Source organism: Neovison vison, chromosome 3, assembly GCF_020171115.1.
Source record: "Neovison vison isolate M4711 chromosome 3, ASM_NN_V1, whole genome shotgun sequence".
NCBI classification, from domain to species: Eukaryota; Metazoa; Chordata; class Mammalia; order Carnivora; family Mustelidae; genus Neogale; species Neogale vison.
In genome coordinates, this window is record NC_058093.1 from 40,913,988 (window position 1) to 40,936,109 (window position 22,122).

The 22,122-nt window shown below is 46.6% G+C and overlaps 2 protein-coding genes across 4 annotated transcripts in view; one reads left to right on the top strand and one right to left on the bottom strand.

The window, feature by feature from the left end:
* Nucleotides 1–22,122, bottom strand: part of NGEF (neuronal guanine nucleotide exchange factor) — a 71,547-nt gene that overhangs the window by 35,318 nt on the left and 14,107 nt on the right. The window contains exons 1-2 of one of the 2 annotated variants that reach the window (XM_044241868.1): nucleotides 1,441–1,547; nucleotides 575–717 (exon numbers count right to left, since the gene is read on the bottom strand). In XM_044241868.1, the coding sequence (XP_044097803.1) occupies nucleotides 575–717; nucleotides 1,441–1,547 (250 nt within the window). Of the gene's footprint in view, nucleotides 1–574; nucleotides 718–1,440; nucleotides 1,548–22,122 lie in introns of those variants that run through there. The other variant, XM_044241867.1, reaches the window with a different exon arrangement.
* The window catches only part of NEU2 (neuraminidase 2), a 77,635-nt gene continuing 59,902 nt past the window's right edge, over nucleotides 4,390–22,122 (top strand). Inside the window, exons 1-2 of one of the 2 annotated variants that reach the window (XM_044241871.1) lie at nucleotides 4,390–4,665; nucleotides 11,336–11,476. The gene's annotated coding sequence lies outside the window, so the exon portion shown is untranslated. Of the gene's footprint in view, nucleotides 4,666–10,649; nucleotides 10,670–11,335; nucleotides 11,477–22,122 lie in introns of those variants that run through there. The other variant, XM_044241872.1, reaches the window with a different exon arrangement.

Below are 22,122 nucleotides of genomic sequence, written 5' to 3' on the forward strand. Positions count from 1 at the left end.
GCTGGGCTCCACACCTCAGGCCCCGTTCCTGGAAGAGCAGATGAAACTAAGCTTGCCTTCCTAACTTAGGGGCCTCTTGGGCACCGGCCTCTTCTCTGCTTTACCCTTCCTTCCCCTGTGCCAAGTCCCCCAGGCCTCTTCCAGAGCCTGGGTCTCTGCGCAAACCATTCTCAAGACTTTGCTGTCTCTCCAGGTCTTCCCTAGGCTCCTCCCGGGGCGGGGTGGGGCTCAGGCAGCACCGCCTACTGCAAGGTCCAGCAGCACCTCACCCCTGGCCTTTTTGGCAAAAACGCCAAGGGACAGAGGACACTTCCCTAGGAAAGGGCTGGGCAGGTAGACCTGGCAGAGCAGGACAGAAACCCATCTGCTGAAGCCCAGTTATGCAGCACTAGTGAAATGTGACGGTTTTGCCTATAGAACCATTTACAGCCAAATATGTCAAAAACCTTCCTCAGCCACATCAGCTACCTTTGCTCACGGAAATGCAAGGACATCCCAGGAGCTGGGGGCCCCTCAGAGTCCACCAGGAACCCGCCTTTCCCCAGTGAGGGGCTGGGCCGCCAGGAACACCCACCTATTTGTTCGATGAGGTTTCTCCAGGAGTCGGCGGGAATGGGGTGGATCGTCTGCAGGGCCTCAGTGAGCGTGGTGGGGCTGTCAGCGAGCGCCGGGCACTCCTCGGGTGTGGCCCCATTTCCCGGGGTGGAGGACGACTCGCTGCCAGAAAGAAGGCGGGGCAAGGCTGGTTATTTTTAAGCAAGGACGCACCTTGGCCAGCTCGCGAGTGGCGTCCGCACAAGGGGCCCTGGCCAACCGAACCCTACCCGGGACGGTCCAGGCCGAGCGGCCGCCTCCTCTCCCAACCAGGCGGGCCCCACAGGCCCCTTCTGTCACCGCACCAGGGCGCAACCGGGTGATTCATTCCCACACCAGCCCGCCCCAAACCTTCATGTTTTCGGAGCTCCAGAGCAGGCGTCGGAAACTTGGCCCGCCCTGCCCGCTCCCCGGCGCCGGCCGGCCGCCCCGACGGGTCCGGCGGTCGGGAGCCCAGCCGGCGCTGCTCAGCCCGAGCCATTCGCTGTCACACGACCCCGCGGCCCCCGACGCCCTGCGGGCTCCGATCCTCGCGTCCCAGGACCACGCGGCGCAGGGAGGGGGCGCCGAGAGGAAAGCGCGCGCCCAGGGCGCCTCAGGAGAGGGCGCGGGAGGAGCCCGGGGGCAGGGGAGCCCGGCGTTGGCGGCCGGAGCCGGGGCGCACCCCCGACCCCCGGGCGCCGAAGCTGCACGATCCGCACCCCGGTGGGAGTTGGGGGCGGCGGGGCCCGCGGAGACGGGGGCGGGCGCTAGGCCGCGGGGGTCGGTGTCTCCCGCCGAGCGGGGGGGGGACCGCAGAGGCGCGCGGGGGCGGCGCGCGGGGCCGCGACGGCCGCTCGTCCTCACCTGCCCGGCAGGTGTCCCGACGCCGAGTCGCGCGCGTCGCTCTCCGAGGTGGAGCTGTCGTGGTCCACGGCGCAGGCGGCACTGAAAGCTGCGGCCAGCAGCTCCATGGGGGCCGGCGGCCGGGAGGGCGCTGGGGCCGGGTCGCGGGCCGTGCCGGGGGCTCGGAGCCGGGCCGCGGGCGACGAATGGGCTCCAGAACCGGGTCGCACCGCGCGCCGCTCGAGCCGGAGCTCTCGCCGCCGCCGCCGCCGCCACCGCTGCCGAGCGCTCCCGCAGGCGGGCGGACCGGCGGGCGCGCGCCTGGAGGCTCCGGGTTGCCACGGCAACGGGGGGAGGCGGGAAGGGTGCGCGCGCGGCGGGGGCGAGGCCGGGTGGCGGCGGGGCGGGGGAGCCCAGACTGGGCGCGACCTGCGCCCCGCGGGCGCCGACTGCAGACCGGACCTCCCTCCCCAGCCGCGGCCGCGCCCGGCCTTGGGAGAGGGGCAGGCGGGATGGGTGAGGGTCGGCGACCTGCGCCTTCACCTCGCGCCCCCTCCTCATCCTCTGGCGCCCCCCACCCACCAGCTAGCACCGCGAACTTGGAAGGTACGGGGCACGTGACCCCTGCCCCACGCCGCCTCGAACCTCCGCCCGGCCCACGCAGCGCATCCTCTGCTGCCCCCACAGGCACCGGCCGGCGGACCCCCGCCTCGGTGGAATGCGTCCTCACTAGAGGTGCCGCTGTCTAAAGGCGCCCAAGGTAGAGACTGGGGTCTTAGACCCTGCACTCCTGCTCCTGACAGAAAGTTCGGAGAGGGGGCCCACTGGGGGCCTCTTCCCTGCGGGTCTGGTCGCCCTCGGAGACCCTGAGGGCCTCGTGGCCGGGGCTGGGCCTGGAGGAGCGAGAAGAGGAGACACACAGTGCCCCCAAACGTCCATCCGGTTACCCTGCCTGGTCACATTGACCCTTGCCGTCTGCACCTTCGAGTTAGCTAGTTCAGTCCACTTCTGGATACGCAAAACCAGCAAAAAGGGGTAACTGGAGTCGAGTGGAATGTGAGTGATCCGGTGTGACAGGGAAATCCAGAGGGATTTTCATCCAGCAGGACGACTGGCCTAGTCTTTGGTGTCCTTGTCTGAAGCCAGCCTGCCTGCTGCCCCAGATGCCCTCTCCGGGACAGCGGCCACCTTTGGTAGGCCTGGGCGGGTTCCTGAGGATGCAGGGGGCATGGGGAGTGGAGTGCGGAGCAAAGTGGAAAATCCTCCTCTAACTAGTGCTGGGCACCTTCCATCCACTGGGCATTTAAATTAAATTAAATTCTTCCTTTTGGGATGCAAATATTCCTGGAGGGAGGGGCTTTAGTTACTGGGTGGTAGGTTGGCTCTTTTGGGTTTCTTAGCCAGCCATCTTGAACACTGAGGTTGTGGTAAAAGGGAGAGTTTGGGGTGGGAGGAAAGAAAGCAGTTGGAGGAGAGAGGCTTGTTGCCTGGAAGGGAACGCTCCTTTCCAGACACTAGCAGGAGAATGCCCGTGGACCCTCCCCCAGTTCTGACTCTGGGAAAAGGGGCTCAGATTGAATCCCAATCTCTAAAGCAGCTGCTTTGCCCTTGGTCGCTTCCCGGGGCCACAATGGACAGGTCTGATGTCTTGCTCCTAAGACCTCAGATTATTTGCATGACAAGCACCTGGTCATTTTCCAAGCCCAGCTCCTTCCATCCTTGACTCATTCCACAGAGCCCAGACAACCCTTTCCTGAACTCCACATTTTCATCTGCTCTCTGGCCATATTTGCTGGGATGTGTCCTACACATTCCACTAGGGCACACACATGTTCCCCGCTGCCCCCAGCAGCCAAGCAGGAAACCAGGCAGAACCCCAGAGCTGGCCTCAACCTTCTTCCTGTCACCCCACAGCTCAGGGCTTCACTGAGCCCCCTGGATCTTTAAAGTCCCTCAAAGAAGTACCCTCCACCCCCCACCCTTGCATTTGAACCTCTCCCCAGTCCATCCTTTTCTCTGCCCCTTTTCTAAATCATCGGTCTGTGTTGGTCCCTTTCCTCCTTAATAACCTGCATGGCAGTCCCATCACAACCAGTCCCCGGCACTGTACCAGGCTGGCTCTTCATTGGCAGGCCACTCCTTTTCTGTTTCCTCCGGGCTACTGCCTTTGCAGGCTCCTCTGGGGCTTTAGTTTCACCATGTACTTTCCCAGGCTCTGGGCTTTGCTGTTCCCTCTGCTAGATCTCAGCTCCCCTGGTTAAGTCCTCACTCCCGCAGGACAGGTTATAGGTCAAGGCGCGGTGGGATGGGAGGTAGCGTTCCCACCAGCCCATTCCCTTGAATAACCAGCATTATCTGGCACCGTAATTCTCGTTATTCTCGGTCCTTACAATAAGCCATGGGTCCCTCCAGGGTGGGCTCATCTTTCATCAGGGCCCAAGGACGAGCACTGTGTGGATAGTCTCTAGGACCTACCTCTTTGGATAGTTTCCCCAGCCCTTAAATTTGATGTAACACTAAGTTGGAAGCTGTTTCTTTCACACTTTGCTTCACCAAGGGGAGAAGATTTGTGTTTGTGTGTGTGTGTGTGTGTGTGTGTGTGTGTTTAAATCAGAAAATACTCAAGTGAAATTACATATATTAAGATGAGCATAATAAAACCTTCCAATTGAAAAAGAAGCTAAAAATATCCTTCTAATTATAAAATCGGTTTAGAAAGTCACTGATTTCTGAAGGCCTATAACTTTAAGCTAAATCCTGCACATTTTCTCTCCTGTCAGATTTAATGCTTATTGGGCTATTACTAAAAATCTCCATTTAACCAACATTTGTTCAGGATCATTCACAAAACAGATAGATCAATATTTCAAATATTTATACCTGATTAGCCCATGGTAGGTGCCCCATTCGATTTGCTAAGACATTAATGGTATATTTTGAAAAATATTTCAGTTATTTTATATTATGTGGCCTAAACATTCTTTATTGCTTCCTTTGGGTTATAATAGGTAAATATTGAAAATATTGGAAACAAAGGGGATTCTTCTTTATGTAGCAATCTCTGCTTTGAGGAGCCCGCATTTAGATTTACAAAGTAGTACTTTATTCTGAGGAAGAATAGGGAGAACCAGAGGAAATTTAGAAATTAGTGTCTCATCCAACACTTTTGCTTTACAGAAAAAGCCGCTGAACAGGAGGGTTACGGTGACAAGCCCAAGATCACCCAGAGTTTTAAAGTGTATGCTGGTAAGTAGGCTGTATTATGTGGGACAAAGGAACTGCAAATTTCTATTCACTTATGCTAAGTGGTTTTTAGGGTCACGTGGTCCATCACCGGGCTCTCAAATGTTAAGACACATTTGTATTTTTAAATCTAGTAGGAAATCAACTTGGATTTTTTTTTTTTTGGTAATAAAAGGATAATCCTTACGTATACATTAGAAACTCTAAGATATCCTTACATATATGTTAGAAACTCTAAGATATCCTAATGTATACATTAGAAACAGGGGCTTGATAGCTTTTAATGAAATTACTTGTATCTTCTAAAACCATAAAGACAGTAGCTTATTTTATCCCTCTCCGAAGACTTTTTAGTTGCTTTGAAAATCAACACTTTTAAACCATGTAGGCAGGTCCAACAAGGGACTACAGCCTCAAGGTTAACTGAACCCTCGAAATTCAGGGAGAGAGTTAGGAGAAGGAGAAGATGTACCTCTCTCACTGCAGGGCAGCTCCAAGAAACCAGGAAATCCGCCCCTGATGGATAGAAATATTTCTCGGCAAGGAAACTTCCAGAAGTAGATTATTCTGTTGGGCGAATGGAAGTATTTTACTGGTGAGGTGGAGGTGGAGTTCTCACCTTCCTTTTGATCATGAAGATAAATCGCAAATGTGGGGTTGTAAATATGAAGGAAATAAGTTAAAAGCAATCAGGTTAGCTCTCTGGAGTGAAGAATTAACCTTACCCAAAGAGAGGTTTAGGCTTTGCCTTGGGCTCCTGGGAGGTGATCTCTCTGCCCTGGAGTGGGTTATCTAATAAGAGTATCTCTGTTTTTCTGGAGACCTGGGACCAGATAAGCAGGGCTATGGGCCAGGTGACAATAGCTCAACCTCCGGGGGCCTGAAGACTGGTGACCAACCTGGTCTAGGTGACTGAGCTCCAAGGAAAACTCTGGACACCAAGACTCAGGCGAGCTTTCCTGGCTGTCACACATTGCTGCCCAGGGGTGTGAGCTCTAGTCATAGCTCTGCTGGGGGAAGACAACTGAAATTCCAAGTAGAACTTTTCTGGACATTTCTATCCTTTTCTGCCCATGCATCTCTTCCCTTGGCTGATTGAAATCCATAGCCTTTCACGGACGAAGCTATAACTGTACGTATTTCAGCTCTCAGTGAGTTCTGAGTCCTTCCACCGAATTTAGGGTTGGGTTTGGGGACCCTCAAACTCTGCAGCTGGTGTGAGAAGTGAGGGTGGACTTGTAAGCTGTCCCCAAATGTCACCAGGCTCTACTCGGATTGAGAGGCCAATGGCCATGTTCCCTAAACAGCCTTCCTCTCCATGATGCCTGTTCTCTCCTTCATCACGGCCAGGTTAGTTTTCCTCAGACAGATCTGAGATTTGAGTGGGGGAAGCTAGGAAGATGTAACTTATCTTCACGTCCTCGGCATCCAGCACCTCCAGGAGGCATCAGGGGATGGTTGATGAAGGAGTAACTGTGGGGAGGTTGGTGGGCACTACATCGGTATATCCTTGGTTCCAGGCCTTCTTCTAGAGTCATTGAGTGTAATGTTGGCATTCCCTTGGGGTTACATCTTGTCCTTCTTTGGCCAATGCAGATATTTCCCTAACTGACCTCTTTGGGAACTAGTGGGCTTCTGGGGTTGCTGCTTCAAGTTTGGGGGAGGTCGTGGGGACATGTTTCGGTGAGCCAAAAATAAAACAAAAACAAAAACAAAAACAAAAACCCCACTTAGTCTGGATTTACTGTTTTGGTAAAGTGAAGAGTGTGTTTTGCGTGTTTTGTGTTTTGTGTTTGTTCTTCTTTTTCTTTGCTACGGTTGCCATGGTGGACAGTTGTTACAGTATTGGTTAAATAGGGAAAAGCTCAGAGGGATGAAGAGGTGCGTATGAACGCTGGGCTGGTTTAAGTAGTTAGGCCTACGCAGGCTTACTAGCCGCAGAATGCCATTGCTGGGCTCAGTTACATTTTCAGAGCCTAAAATAGGTGGCCAAGCTTTGCTCCACTGTCCAGGTGTGGGAGACAGCCTAGGTGCTGTTGCCTGGCTCAGGAAATGTTGGAGTTTCCAAAGCATTCTGATGGTTGATGTGTCCTTATAGTGTCCTTAAAAGGCTGGGACAGATGCTGGCCCTGTCTTCAACGATGAGATGCAGACAATCGTACGGCCTTGATAGAAATGTATTTCTCAAAGCTGGCTCCCTAAAATAACTCATGGAGAAGAAGCTGTAACGCTTGTGTCTTTATCTGGAACTGTGCGAAATGAGAGAAGACCCGTGCTATGAATTTCTTTGGAATATTCCTAACCAAGGAGGCTGGGACGTATAGTGTCCAGTAATTTGGGCTCTGGGTGATGTCATGGACTTTTGACCAATAGGAACATCCTGAATAAGGGGGAATCTAAGGAAAAATAGTTATTTTCAAGGTAAGTGGAGGCTGAAATTTAGAGTAAATAGGGAGCTTCCCCAGTACTCGTAATTTACATTTTAGGCTGTGGCCGTGGAGGTCTATACACGCTTCCTTGAAACTCAAAAGGTAAAGGGATGACTAACCCACCTCCTTCCACTTCAGTTTATTCATTTTAAATTACCTTATAAACTATATAGTTAGATCTAATTTAGTCCTATATATAGTGAGTATAGCGTACTATACAAATAGGAATTATTATTAGAGTTATTAGCACTTAGGAAGCCTACATTTAGCACTAAGATACATTCACTGCTGTAAAGGTGAATTTATAGCCTTAACTATTAACCAAATGTAACAAAATCGTGTAGGGTACAAAATGAGAAAGAAAAAGATGTACATTCCTAAACAAAGTAGCCTTGAAGGAATGGCACACAGTTAACAAAATTAATAACGAGAAATTGTTCACAGACCGTTCCTTGAAAATTGCACATAACAGGGTTTTAGAGAAGTATTTTCCATAACAAGAAATAAGGAGCACAGCAACTTTTCATTTTCTGCTGAAATCAGTCATCTCACCCTTAACATCCAGGAGAGAGAATGTTCTTTGTTGTCTCCAGGAGTAAGCGTAAGGATTTAGAGTCTCATAAAAAGGCCAATATGTGTCTGGTGGGGATCGATCACTTTGCAAAAGCTGAGAACAGGATATCCTATCGGACCAACTGTCTGGTCCTCCACTGCCCATCGTCATGCTCACAGATAGCCCTACCCCCCCCCCGAAATTCAAAGGTTTTGACTACTTTTGATATTTCATTCTTTTTTTTAATAATTTTTTTTATTTTTTATTTTTTTGACAGAGAGATCGAGAGAGAGAGCACAAGTAGGCAGAGCAGCAGGCAGAGGGAGAGGGAGAAGCAGGCTCTTTGCTGAGCAGGGAGCCTGATGTAGGGCTTGATCCCAGGACCCTGGGATCATGACCTGAGTCAAAGGCAGCCGCTTAACCGACTGAGCCACCCAGATGGTCCTACTTTAGATATTTCTGTTTTGAGGACTCTAATAAGGGAACTGGTGACCACAGTGTACAAATTAGATCCAAACAAGAGGATGCTAGCATAAAGAGAAAGCAGATATTCCCAAAACCTATCTGATTCACAGCAATCAAATCCTTTTAAAAATGAACAGCCAGTGTTAGCCAGCCGAGGCTTGGAAACTGTCGTTTGCTTCTGGGGGTGGGAGTGTGAATGAGTACAACCTTTCTGGAGGGCAACCTGGCAGCCCAGATCATAAACCTGCAAATGTTCATACTCTTTGGTGAAAAGACTCTATTTCTAGGAATATATCCTAATATGCTATAAAAATCTGTGTGGGAAAAATAGCTAGGAGAATGTTTATTGTCATGTTATTTTAATTTTTAAATTTTTTTTAAGATTTTATTTATTTATCTGTCAGAGAGAGCACAAGCAGGGAGAGCAGCAGGCAGAAGGAGAAGCAGGCTCCCTGCTGAGCAAGGAGCCTGAAGCAGGCTGGATCCCAGAACCCTGGGATCACAACCTGAGCCAAAGGATGACACTCAACCAACCGAACCACCCAGGCATCTCTGTCATGTTACTTTTAATAGTGACACATTTTTAGCAACCTAAATGTTCAATGACAGGAGACTGACTATTTAAATTAGGACCTATCTCTAAAATGGAGTATCATGAAAAACAATTTAGAAAATATTTAACAATCTGGAAAGATGCCCGCAATATATTGAATGGAAAAGCAGATTCCGAAATTGGATGGTAGTGTGATCTTATTTTGTTTGTAAGTAGACTTCTGGACATGGAATTTTAGGTTTCCATAGATGTTTGAAACAGGACTGGGAGAATGATCGCAAAATCATTTCACAGCCCTTGTAGTTGGTTGGATTCTCAGGGAATTTTCCTGTTTTTCTATTCTCGTGCTTGAAATTATTTCTACAATAAATGTGTCACTTATGTAACAAGGGGAAAAAAAGTTACTTTCAAAAACAACATCAATCTCTTAATGTGCATAAATTTAGAGCACGGGTTTGAAGCTTTCACATAACTGTGGAGAATCCTGATGAACTTGAAAAAGAGGGCCGAGCCGTTGTGTATTCTCTAGATTTCTATGGTGTGGGGTGGGGGGAAACACCTCAATTCATTATATAGATCTTGTAAAAAGCTCTTCAGTTTCCAAGGAATCATGAATTCAGATTTTACAGTAGATCACCTCCTGCCGTCTCTAAAACTAAAGCACTTACCTGAGAGTCTAATCCACCTGGTTATAAAAATAGATCTTACCCAGAAATTTCCCTCCCCTTCTATAATCTCACATGTACGACTTCTAACTGGGATATTTTTCTGCCTTTTCAGTTGAAGTCATAAAGAAGTCATCAAAGAAATCACTGCTTCCCATCAGAGACAGGTCTCTCTAACACTCCAAGCCCTTCCCTTCCCCTGCTTTGTGGCTACATCTCAAATCAAATCAAATCAAATAAAAATCAAATGCCACCTCCTCCATGAAGCCCTCCCCCTCATCCCACCCCATAGCCGGCTGTATCCCCTCACTCTTGGGATTTCCTGTAGCACTACACCAGAGCTTCTCTTAAAGCTTGATTACTTTCTTAAAGATTCTCTGTCCTATGGGGTCGTGCAAAGAGACAAGAGTCAGCCTGATCAATGTCACCGCCCTTGCTGTGTGGGCAGAGACATTGTATACATCCTGGAGGCCCTGGACATATTTGCTGAATGGAGCTGGAGTTGGGGGAGGCTGGAAAGCACACAGACAGGCTTTGTGATCATCCCAGTGCACCTGAGTAAGGTACAGTCTTAGAAACGTCTCATGGACCCATGTCCTTTACCCACTAACTGCAGACCTTCCCTTGCTACTCCCTAGAAAGTTAAGTGCACTTTGAGTGGGAGGACCATTAAAACCTGGAGGGGAACGTCAGTTTAGCAACAAAGAAATGAAATTTTCCTTTTGTTTCTTTCCCTGTTTACTGTTTACCCTTCCCCTGGAGCTGACCAGCTGATGCTTCCTTTTTAAATTTTAAACCCATGTCTCATTTTTTCCGTGCAGTAAAGATTGCATGCTAAATTATTGTTGCTAAAATGCTGTTCAGCCCTTGGAGTGGCTTTTATTTGTCCCAGAGTCAGCAGGGTCTCTCGCCTGTTGCTCTGTTAGGCTCAGGTTAAAAAGACAGTCTTTAGGGTGCCTGGGTGGTTCACTTGGTTAAGTGACTGCTTTCAGCTCAGGTCATGATCCTAGAGTCCCAGGATCAAGTCCTGCACTGGGCTCCCTGCTCAGCAGGGAGCCTGCTCCTCCCTCTCCCTCTGCTCCTTCTCATGCTCTCTCTCTCAAATAAATAAAATCCTTAAAAAAAGAAAAGACAGTCTTTAATAGTCTCTCTTTTCTTCTTAACCACGAAGGTCTTTTGTAGGGGTCTCGGAGGAGGGTCGTAGGCTCGCCAGAAAGACATTCTTCCATTTGAAATTAGCATTCGTTCTTAAAAAAGAAAGACTCTAACCTGTCATCAGTTGAATGTTTTCTCTTAAAAGTGATGGATTCTTACCAGGAGCGAGGAAAACCTCCTTGACACGGTGAGTCAGAGAAATGACAGAACAGAGTGGAAAAATTCCTTCCCCTTGAGAACAAACACCTTCAAATACAAGATGTCCCTTCCTTAACCCAAGGCCCTCCTTTTCAGTGCTCTCCCTCCTGTGACTCTCCATCCATGGCGCACTTGTCTTTAAGACAGGACACTCTGAATTTTCTGGGTTGAAATCCACTGTTATTATCAAACTGAAGATCTTCAGGGGAAACAGGCATTCACATACGTTGCTGATGAGAAAACAAAATTGTCCAACCTCGTGGGGAAGGGAATTTGCCCAGAACTTACAGAAGCACACGTGGGCAGTGGACAGAATGTTTGTGGTCCCTCCAATTCAGAGGCTGAGATCCCAATCCTAAGGTGATGGCCTTTGGAGGTAGGCCTTTGGGAGGTGATTGGGTCAAGAGGATGGGGTCCTCGAAAATGGGATCAGTGTCTTTACAAAAGAAACCCAGAGAGATCCCTTGTTTTGGGTTTGGATTTCCCGGTTTCCAGAACTGTGGGAACAAAATGTTCTTTCGTCTTCTGTCACAGCAGCCTGATGGTGCCAAGGCAATTTGCCCTTTGCTCTAGCAATCGCATTTCTAAGAATTTACCCTGAACTATGAAGCAAGATAAGCACAAGGTCATTCACTGTGTCTTTTTTTTTTTGTAGAAAAATATTGGAAAGAACCTACAAACCCATTTACTGGGTAAATGCATTATGAGGAAGACCCACAACAGAGTACCATGCAGCTGGAGACATGATCGTAGGGAGGCATTCGGGACCAGACAGTGGGTGATTTCCATTACACAGGTACATGCACAATTTTCTTTTTCTCATCTCAAGTGAGAAGTGCAAGAAGGAAAACAGAGAAATTGGTAAACTTGGTTACTTCCTGAGGTGGGGCAGAGGGTAAGACTTTTCTGGGCATACTTTTTTTATCCAGTTTTGACTTATAAACCTTGTAGATGCTTTACATACTCAGTGAATAAAGAGAAATCTGAAAGTCTGGGGAAAAACCAGACTCTGGAATTGAAAATAAACCGACATGGATGAACCTAAGTAATTATCAGATGAATAACATACCCACACAGGAAAAAAAAATTAATTCAAGGAATTTTTGAATTTCATTTCTATACCATTACTGAGATCTATCTATTCTGGGACTATAAAAAGCAAAGAAATTCTGAACTTTACTTAGTAGACGGTGTGGGTTGAATTGTGTTCCCTGAAAAGATGTGCGGAAGTCCTAGCCTCTGGTATGAAGGGGACATGACTTGTGAAGAGGGTCTTTGCAGATGTAACGAATTTAAGATGATGTCATACTAGATTAGGGTGGGCCCTAATCCAATAGCGGGTGTCTTAGTAAGGAGAGAGAAATTTGGACACAGAGATGCAGAAACACACAGACAGGAGAACGCCATATGAATACATTGGTGGAGATCAGAATGATGCATATATTAAGATAAGGAAAGTCAGGGGTTGCCAGTAGCCAGCACACCCTAGGAAAGAGGCATATAGACCCTCCCCTACAGCCTTCTGAGGGAGCATGGCCTTGCCATTGCTTTGATTTTGGACTTCTGGTCTCCAGAATGGAGAGAGAACAAATGTCTATTGTTTTGAAGTCGCTCCCTTTGTTGTCGGTGATGGCACAGAGTCATTGTGAAATTCTATAACTGTGGAAAAGAGAAATATCGTACAGTGTACGGATGTTGTCAGCCAGAGTCTGCACTTTTAGCAAAGGGAGATGCCAATACAGAATGGGGTGAGTAAAGAGGAAGGCTGTGTGTTGGATTGGAGTGGAAGGTTTCCATGTGAGCACGCGTGCACACACAGATTTCCTAGCTGTCGGTCCTGCGAAGGCCTCTCAGAGGCATTGACCTGCCTGTAGTAATGAGCACACAGAGTGTCCAGATGTTGGCTTCTAAGTACTATTCTGCACTAACAGGAACAAGACCTCTTTGGAGAAGTAGCTGACTGAAGGTCTAGGCTATAGAAAAGTATAAGGAAGTATATAAGGTATTTTGCTGTGCCAGAAAGGAAGGAAATGCTAAGAGGGAAGGGATATATCTAAAGAGACATAGTAGCCAACTTAAAGGGGGTCCTACTGGTTTCATTTGTGACAGTCTGAGCATCAAGAGGAATAGGACAAAAACAAATAGTTCTAAATTAATAGAACTGAAACAAAACAAAAAACAGACTGAAAACAAACCCATCATGAATCCATACTGATACTCAAAAACCGAGCAAAACGAATAAAAAAAACAAAGGAAGAGTCTTCTTCATAGAAAAATATCACCTCGTGGGGTGCCTGGGTGGCTCAGTGGGTTAAGCTGCTGCCTTCGGCTCAGGTCATGATCTCAGGGTCCTGGGATCGAGGCCCACATCGGGCTCTCTGCTCAGCAGGGAGCCTGCTTCCTCCTCTCTCTCTGCCTGCCTCTCTGCCTGCTTGTGATCTCTCTCTGTCAAATAAATAAATAAAATCTTCAAAAAAAAAAAAAGAAAGAAAAATATCACCTCATGTAAGCAGAAGGAACACTAGAACATTCCCATTTTGCAATTCCAAGGTAATGGTTCATTCAGGAAGGATCATTAACGGAGGTAAAAAGCCAGGTTATTAGAAAGAGGATGTTTACATGGTTTCACAGGTAACTTAACAGTTGCCAAAGGAAAAATGGTATTTTTCCTTCACAACAATCTGGCAGCTTCCAAATTAACAATCAAATTCAGCATCAGGAAGAGTGGGCCAGCTGACATTAGTGCCTCCCCATGCGATGCAGTTGGAAACACGCGTCACCTGGATGGCATTCTTGCTAAAAATGGTTCAGCTGAATCCAATGAAGCATCTAGCCCCGACTTTGCCTTGAAGGAACATACAGGCGGAAAAGGAACAAGTTAAAACACCGCAAAAGGAGGCAATCACCCAAATCTGCAGTGGGGGCCGTGCTGCCGTCAACAAGGCTGGATTCGGCCAAGGTCAGTCAGAAACACAAAGTGGGGAGATGTTTTAGATGACAGGAGTCTGAAGAGAGCAAAGCGACAAAGTGACTTCTTGGAACTTAGTGAAATCTTGGTTCACAGATCCCAGCCGTGAAAGCCATTTTGGGGGACCATCAGGAGAAATGAGAACAGAGATTGGATTTTAGACAGATTATGGAGCGATTGTGAATTTTCTTAGCTGTGATAATGGCATTCCGATGACGTAGAGGAACAGCCTTATTCTTAGAAGCTGTACTCCGGGCTTTTTAAATGTGGAGTGTTATGATGCCTGCAGTTTGCTTTCATATGGTTTTAGTAGAAATGGAGGAGGGAGAGAGAAAGCACAGGTGTGCAGATTGTTAGGTTGTTTGAGTCTAGGCTGTGGATATATAGAAATTCTTTCTTTCATTTACTCTGGATGTTCAGTTTTTTTCTTTATAAAAAGTTGGGGGAAAGGAAAAATATTTAGAGATATGGCACATTTGGTTTAGAGAAACATGGGAATGATCAAGTTTAAATGTAGTCCGATGTGAGGTGTAGACTATTGAGTTTGGGGTGGTACAAGGGCCAAGGGAAAGAAGTGGCATTTGCGGTCACCTTGGCAAACTCAGGAGCTCCGGGGTATGGGGACCCACTGGAATGTGAGCCCCACAAAGGCCGAGGTTTTGGTCCCTTATGTTCACTGCTAGACCCCCAGTTCCTAGAGCAAAGCTGGATCATGGTAAAGGCCCCAAAAACATGCACCTGCTGGAAATGAAATGTAAATAGCTCAGAGAAAAACATCTTTGTCTGATGTCTGACGATTTTTTCACGATAGACTCTTGGTCAAAGATTAAAGCATTTTTAGTGCCTTTCACATACATTGTGAAATTCCAAATGGTTATATTGGTTTACACCCAACTAGTGTCTCTTTCTGCATTCTTTCTAATAGTCGGTATTAGAATTTTAAGCACTTTGACAATTTGATACGTGAAAAACAGCATATTGTTCAAGTTTCCATTTCTTCCCTAGAGAAGTTTTTGGTTGGTTTTTGTTTGTTTGTTTGTTTGTGTGTATTTGGATTGTTTTGTATTATTCTTTTGTGAATAATCTTTTCATGTCTTTTGCTTGTTTGCATTTGAGGATGTATATGTTTTCCTAACTGATTTAAATATAGTGTGCCATGTGGTTTAGATGAGCTTTAAAAAAAAAATGGCTCATTTTGTGGGAAAGCTCAAAGAATCAGTGAAAGCAGATGGAGGCTCAGTGGAGGGCTGTGGAGTCAGCCCTGCAGCCCCCCTCCCCAGCCCCCCTGGTAATCCTTGCTCCACTCTCCCACTGAAGATGAGCGGTGGGGGGGGGGGAACAGAGAGGAGCCTCACAGGGTCTTCTAGGCCAGCCCCTGCCTTCAGGCCGGCAAGACAATTGTATCATGATTTTATAAAAAGACACAGAAAAGACAGCCAAGGGGGCGCCACCCCCCCACCCACCCTGTGGGCAGGGTGGGGCTCAGGGGAGGCTCCTCAGTCCCGAACTGTTGATGAGACTACCCCCCCTCCCCATCACTATCCCCCTACCTCTGTCTGAGGCACTTTGATCTGAAACCGTCACCAGCAAAGCCAGACTTGCCTTGTCTGTCGGTTCATTCTTTTTCTCACTAACATATGATCGATTTCACCACATGCTTCCGAAAAAAATGCAAGGAAGAATAGCTGACAAATTTGTGTCAACTGCCAACTGTTCAGTAATTTATTTATTCCACAAGTGACTGTTGAGCAGCCACTATCTACAAAGCCCTAAAGACAGTCAGGCCTCAGCACCCGCTGTGACACCCAGCAAGTACGTGGCTGGCTGTTACCTACTTTAATGACCACTGCGTGAAATCCCAAAACATTGCACAAGAAAATACTGAGAATGTGATCACCCTTCCAGGACACATGATTTCATCTTTATGGTCTCCAAAGGATTTATTTCATTGCCTTTCACAGAATAGAGGCCTTGTATAATTTTTGAAAACAATTGCTGGGTAGGGGTACCTGGGTGGCTCAGTGGGTTAAGCCTCTGCCTTTGGCTCAGGTCATGATCTCAAGGTCCTAGGATCAAGCCCCACATCAGGCTCTCTGCTCAGTAGGGAGCCTGCTTCCTCCTCTCTCTCTACCTCCTTCCTCCTCTTTCTGCCTGCCTTTCTGCCTACTTGTGATCACTGTCTCAAATAAATAAATAAAATCTTTTTTAAAAAACTGCTGGGCAAATGATGTATTTAAAGCTGTAAACTTATAGTTTCTTGGTTTAAAAGTTAATGAATTATGGGCATGGAAGAATGTTAGAGTCTGATCACTTTAAGGGGAAAGTTCAGTAAAAGGTGACGTCTTTAATTTTCTTTTTTCGAGGAGGCTAGGTTTTAACAAGGGGTATCTCAGGTCAGGTTTCCTGGAGGCAAAGACTGGTGCAGATGATTTGTTAAGGAAGAGCTCCCCGGGGAGAGTGTGCTGGACCAGGGAGACCAAACAGGGAGAGGAGAGTGCCAAGCAAGAGTGTGCCTTCAGGCAGAGCCCGGGTCCCGCTGCCCCATTGGGGCTCTGGATCATAAACTGCCCCTCAGTTTGTCTCCACTGTGACAAGGAAGGTGGAGTTTTATGTTTTGGCAGCAGTTATTGCCTAAGAGCTGTGTGTGTGTGTGTGTGTGTGTGTGTGTATGTGTTGGGAGAACAGATAAACCATCAGGCATAGGGCACATGAGAAAGAGTCAGGTGGGCTTAGAAGAACTGGATCCCAAGCATTTTACCCAGAATCTGATGTGTTTGTGTAGAATTTACTTCTGATCCCAGTTTATAGAATGTTCCCAGTGAAGTAGTTATCTATTGCTGTGTAACAAACAGCCCCGAGACTTTGCAGCTTCCAACAATGTTTATTCTCTCATGTGGCTTCTAAGTTTCAGGAAGCCCAGGGATCAGACTCAGGGTCTCTTATGAGGCTGCAATCCAGTTGTTGGCCAGGCCGGGAGGCTCGCCATCCAAGCTCATTCACATGCTGTTGGCAGGAAGCCTCTGTTTCTTGCCCCATGGGCTCTTCCCTGGGCTGCCTGATGAGTGTCCTCATAACATGGAGTGAGCAATCCCCAAGAGGGAGAGACTGATGCTCACTGCCCTTTGTGACCTGGGCTTCAATTCACAGCCATTATGTCCACCTGTCAGTTAGAAATGGTCATTCAGCGGGAGGGTGTGAATACTGGGTGCTGGGGTTTGGGGGCTATCTTGGAGGTGAGCTCCCACACGCTCCTTCAGCTTTTTGCCAGAAAAGTTCTGAGGACAACTATTGCCGCCACTCCATTTCATGCATGTGACACTTGCCAGAGCAGAAACTCCAAAGTGGACGGAGACACGGGGTCCTTCCTGCCTCCCCCAGGGGCCAGCCATGCAGGATGTCCACACATGCGTCAACCCAGCTACTTCCTGTGACCCTTGTCAGATGGAGCAGGTCTGTACAAGGAGCCACCTGGGATTTGTTCTTCTGCCTCGACCCCCACCCCCTGCCCAAATCCAGCCATCTCCTCTCTTTTGCCCACACATGGGGTCTTAGCTCTCTGACCCCAGTCGGGGGGTGACGGGCCTTCTCTTGGTAAACACGTGACTTTGCAACCTGGGAAGTTCAGACTCCTGGCATGATAATTAAACTTGGCCCAAATCGAGCTTGCTTTTATTCCTGGTGCAGAGTCAAGATCTTAATTTGGAGGTTTTATAGTTGCCTGACAGGCGGTGTCAGGATCGAGGAGACCCACAGCGCCAATTACCCTTGTGGGAGAGAAGAAAGGCAGCAGATGCTGTAACGCTCCTGTTCAGGGCACGCACGTATACCCACAGAGTGCCGAAGGCCACATCCCTTGCTCTTTGCTCTCTCTGTAGCCCGCAAAACCCCCCCTCCCATCCGATTCCCTGTGTGCAGGGGGAGTCCTAGCAAATCATTTCTGGACAGAACAAGCCATCTCTCCCACGGATTCTCATGCTGTGTGAAGGATGGCGTGCTCTGTGGTTTTGCTCTAGTCCATGTAACAGGAAATTTGGAGCACCAGGTTTTTTTTTGTTTGTTTTTTTACATCATCACTTAAAGTGAGCCCAAGGCATGATTGGAAGAAGTGTCCATGGAGGCTTTGTTGCCAGAGCAGAAGGGTGGAAGGAAAGCACCCCAGAAGGACTCTGCTGGAGACAGCATAGGGCTCAAGCAGAGGACAGGGATCTGGGCTGTGTGTGTGCTCTGTGTGGTGATTAAAGCAGACCTTGAACAATAAAGCTGAGTTGATGTTCTGAAAACCGGAAATAGGAATGTGAAGTCCAAGGACAACACACAGGAATCGTGCTGTGTCAGAGCTGCCGAGGGACCTCGAGCTCTCCAAACTCCCATAGGCATTTATTTACCAAGTACCTACTTTGTCACCAGCACTGTTTTAAGCGTTATCTGTACGTTTTCCTATGTATTTCACACAATGCTGCGGACGTGGGTCATACTTCTAAATTTGGAAACGTTTTAAAAATCAGTGGCATTCAGTGTGTTGTCTGGAACGCCGCTTTCTCCATCAGTAGGTATAAGTCCTAGGACTTTTGGAAGATGATCTGTCAGAGCAACTAGTACCTTTTAATGGAGCTATTGATTGCTTTCACAGTGATCACTATATTTTCCTAGTTGTAAATTACACGAAATAGTGTAATTTGCCAGATCACGTTTCAGGAGTTTTTGTTTTCTTACTTTGGCATCTTTCTGTCGGAAAGTCTCAGAAACATGATGAATTGCTTTGATCAGTCTATTTTTGAAAAGGGATTAGTGTATTTGCCTTTTAATATTGATAATTTAAATTTGAGACAGCTACTCCTATACAACCAACATGCTTAAAATGAATGAACAAACGAATGAATAAATAAGTCCAGAGGATGGCTGACATAGACCCTTTCATGAAAATTAGGAAATGGGACAAAATTCTCAGTATCCCTGCCCTCTGCTGGGGATAATCTGCCCAGAGCCAGCATCTTCTCTAAAAGAGCTGCTCTGAGTTCACCCCAAGACATGTGGTCAAGGCCACAGTCTCCTCTATGGAGCATGACTAAGGGGCTTGGGGCCTGGAAGCCTTTCCAGGCAAGAATGCATCAGAACTACACAACTAAGGCCCAAAATGGGCTCCTGGACCATGGGTTTTAGGATGTTGGGGCTTTCTGGGAAGCTGCCAAGGAAAATGGTTGCTAAATATTCTCCTGACTCACCAAATAAGGAGTTTTCTGATAGAAATCAGCACTCAGAACAGTGAAGGTACTCAATAAATATTCATTAAATTAATGTATAAATGAATGGGTTCCTGCACTTTGCATGGGTGAAACATCTACCAAAATGAATGATTTTTGTTTTAGAGCAGCTAACCACAAAAGCAATTCATTCTTCCTATTAATATATGGATAACAGAACAGATCATCTATGATGGCAACTATGTTCATTTGTGGTCAGGACTGCTGTGTACAGTAGCTCAGGCTGTGCACTGCTCAACTCCAGCCTCCCTTTTACAGAGATGGCAGTGGGAATGGTGCTCTCTCGAAGTGGGCCCTGGAATAACACCCACAACTTCAAAAGAGGTACCTCATTCTGTATTCTCTGTCCAGGGAGGCATGAATCCAAGTCATTCATTCATTTATTTTTTAACTGTCTTGGGCCTGGATATGACAATGAACAAAGGTATCAGCCCAGCTTTCAAGCTAGTCATCATCTAAAAGACAAGACAAATAAGTTGTGGGGAAATTATAAATTAGGACCTATAATGGGAATATTATATGGTGCTATGAGAGCACAAGAGAGGAGTTTCTAATACAGCCTAAAGCAGGAAGTGTGAGGATAGGTGTGGTAGATCAGAACAGAACTATCCAGGCAACATTGCAGAGAATGAGGGGGAGGGGCTGGAGTGCAGCAGGTACAAATCATTGAGATGTAATAACAGGTAATATGTGTGTTGGGTAACAATCATTGTTCTTGACACTTTATAGGCATTAACTTTATAGATGTTAACCTGTAATGAGTTAAGCATTATTATCCCCAATATAAAGATGAGTAAACTGAGGGAAAGCAAGACTAAGTAACTTGCCTTATAAATGATGGAGCTAGAGTCAAGCCTGGGTTTCTAGATGTAGAACCTGGGGATCCTTATTTTCCTTTAAGGTATTTAAATTATTTTCTTTTTTATACTCTGAAAGAATCTCAGAAGTTACAAGCCCAGTGGACCCTTGAACAACATGGGATTGAACCCATGTAGGTCTGCTTGTCTGTGGATATCTTTTATTACAATATAATAATGTGAATGTATTTTCTCTTCCTTATGATTTTCTTAGTAACATATTCTTTTTTCTAGCCTATTTGGTTGTAAGAATACAGTAGATAGTATGTATACAAAATATGTGATAATCAACTATGTTATTGATAAGACATCCAGCCAACGGTAGGCTATTTGTAGTTAATTTGGGGGGAGTCAAAAGTTAGATGTGAGTTTTTGACTCCATGGGGGTTGGTGTCCTTAGCTCCTGTCTTTTTCCAGGGCCAACAGTACAGTACAAAGAAATTTTTTTGTACTTTTGGACCATTGGAGAGTCTGTTGCTGATCTAATGTGTCATTGTCCTTAAATGCTTCTTAGTGTGTGTTTTCCACAACCAAAGACTAGTTCCTCTGTAACCAAAATATAAACACCCAAATCGGGAAGTCAGCTTGGATACATTAGTGGCAACTGATGTTCAGATTCCATTCAGATTTTGCCTGTTGTCCCAATAATGTCCTTTATGGCAAGAAGATCCAGTCTAGTGTTAGTCATTGCATTTTGGTGTCTGCCCTCCTTGGGTTCCATCAGTCTGGAAGTCTTGGCTCAGTTTTTGTAACCCTGACACAAAGATTTCAGGCCAGTTATTTTGTAGAATGTTTTCTTGATTCGGATTTATCTGACGTTTTCTGTGATTAGACTCAGGTTTTGCATTTTGGGCAGCTTACCTTGTGTAGTTTGGCAGCTTCTGAATCTTACAAAAATAAAATCACATTGTCTGTATTCTTCTATGACCTTCTATGACCTGTCCCAGGTTCAGAGGGAGTTGGTCACATGCTTGTATGTACTTGACCTGTCCTTGATTTTCCTCTTTGAAGGTAGAAGGTGACTGAGGTGTGGGGAGAGGAAGGATTGATTTACCCAGCACCACATGCTGGTATGAGGGTGACCCAGGACTCAAATTCTGCTCTTAGTTTCTCTGATCTTGCCTGTGTGGGGACCCTTTTGGGCCTCTGAAGGTTAGAGAGGTCGGGTCTTGAAACTCAAAGAAGCAGCTTCCTGGGTCCTGATCTCACCCACCCCTTCTGCATCTTCCCTAGAGCCAGCCCGTAAGGTGAAAAATTTTAAATTAAGAATTCAAAAGAGAAGAAAATCCACAACCAATAAGATACAGGATCATGACTAACAAAAGAAATAGAATAATTAGCATTTATGCATGAAGGATAGATTGAACCAATAAAATAATTTAAGAACCAAAATTAGGTTGCTGAAAAGTTGGGGAATCAGTCAAGCAAACAAAAGGGCATATGAAGGATTATAGTTAAAATGAAATTGGAAATAAAACAATAAGTTAAAGCTAACAAACCCACAGAGGCTTAGGGATTTAAATAGTAATATAAAACAAAATGAAGTGGGAAAAAAAGGTTTTGGCGTTGAAGCAGATCCAGAAGCCTTGAATTTGAATAGTGGGAATAATTATAAAAGTAAAATGTCAAAGGAAAACATTTAAAGGTGATTAAAATAGGGGGAAATTAGAAGGAAGATAAAAGGGTAAAGTATGGAATTTAAAAAATGAAAAAAAAAAAGATAGCTAAGATAAACCAGAATAACCAAAATAAAACAAAATTAACCCAAGGGGGCAATTTAAGGAGGAGGGGTCTGCAGCTTAAAACACTAAAGATGTAATTATGAGTGGGTAAAACCCATGCTCCAAGCACAGTCCAAAGGCCATTATTATTATTGTTATTATTATTTTAAATATTAAAGTAAACAGCAAGTCCAAAAGGCTGCCCACTTGACCCCTTAAGAACTGAGCTCCTTACTGGATCCCGAACCTGTCCGTCACCTCTGGGCGGGGCAGAAGGAGAGAAGTCGGGGGCCACGCCCACATCTAGCCCCGCCCCCACCACGTGCCCCGCAATCCACACCCACAAGGTCTTGTGGGGAGGTGGAGGAACACGCCCCTTCAACTGCCCAACAGAGGAAAAAAGTTTAGAACAGCTGAGAATAAGATAGCTGTCAGAAGTCTATGAAATTAGCTGCATAAACTGTGAAACATAAGCCACAGTTATATTTGTTCTGAGACAGCGTAAAAATAGAAACAATTTCAGAGATAGAAAATTCAAACCTCTTCAGTCACCCCGACCAAGTGGCTTGACATCCTTCAAAGGCTCTCCTGTCCTTTGTTTATGCGCCGCAGACCGGGTGGGCCACCCCGGGGAC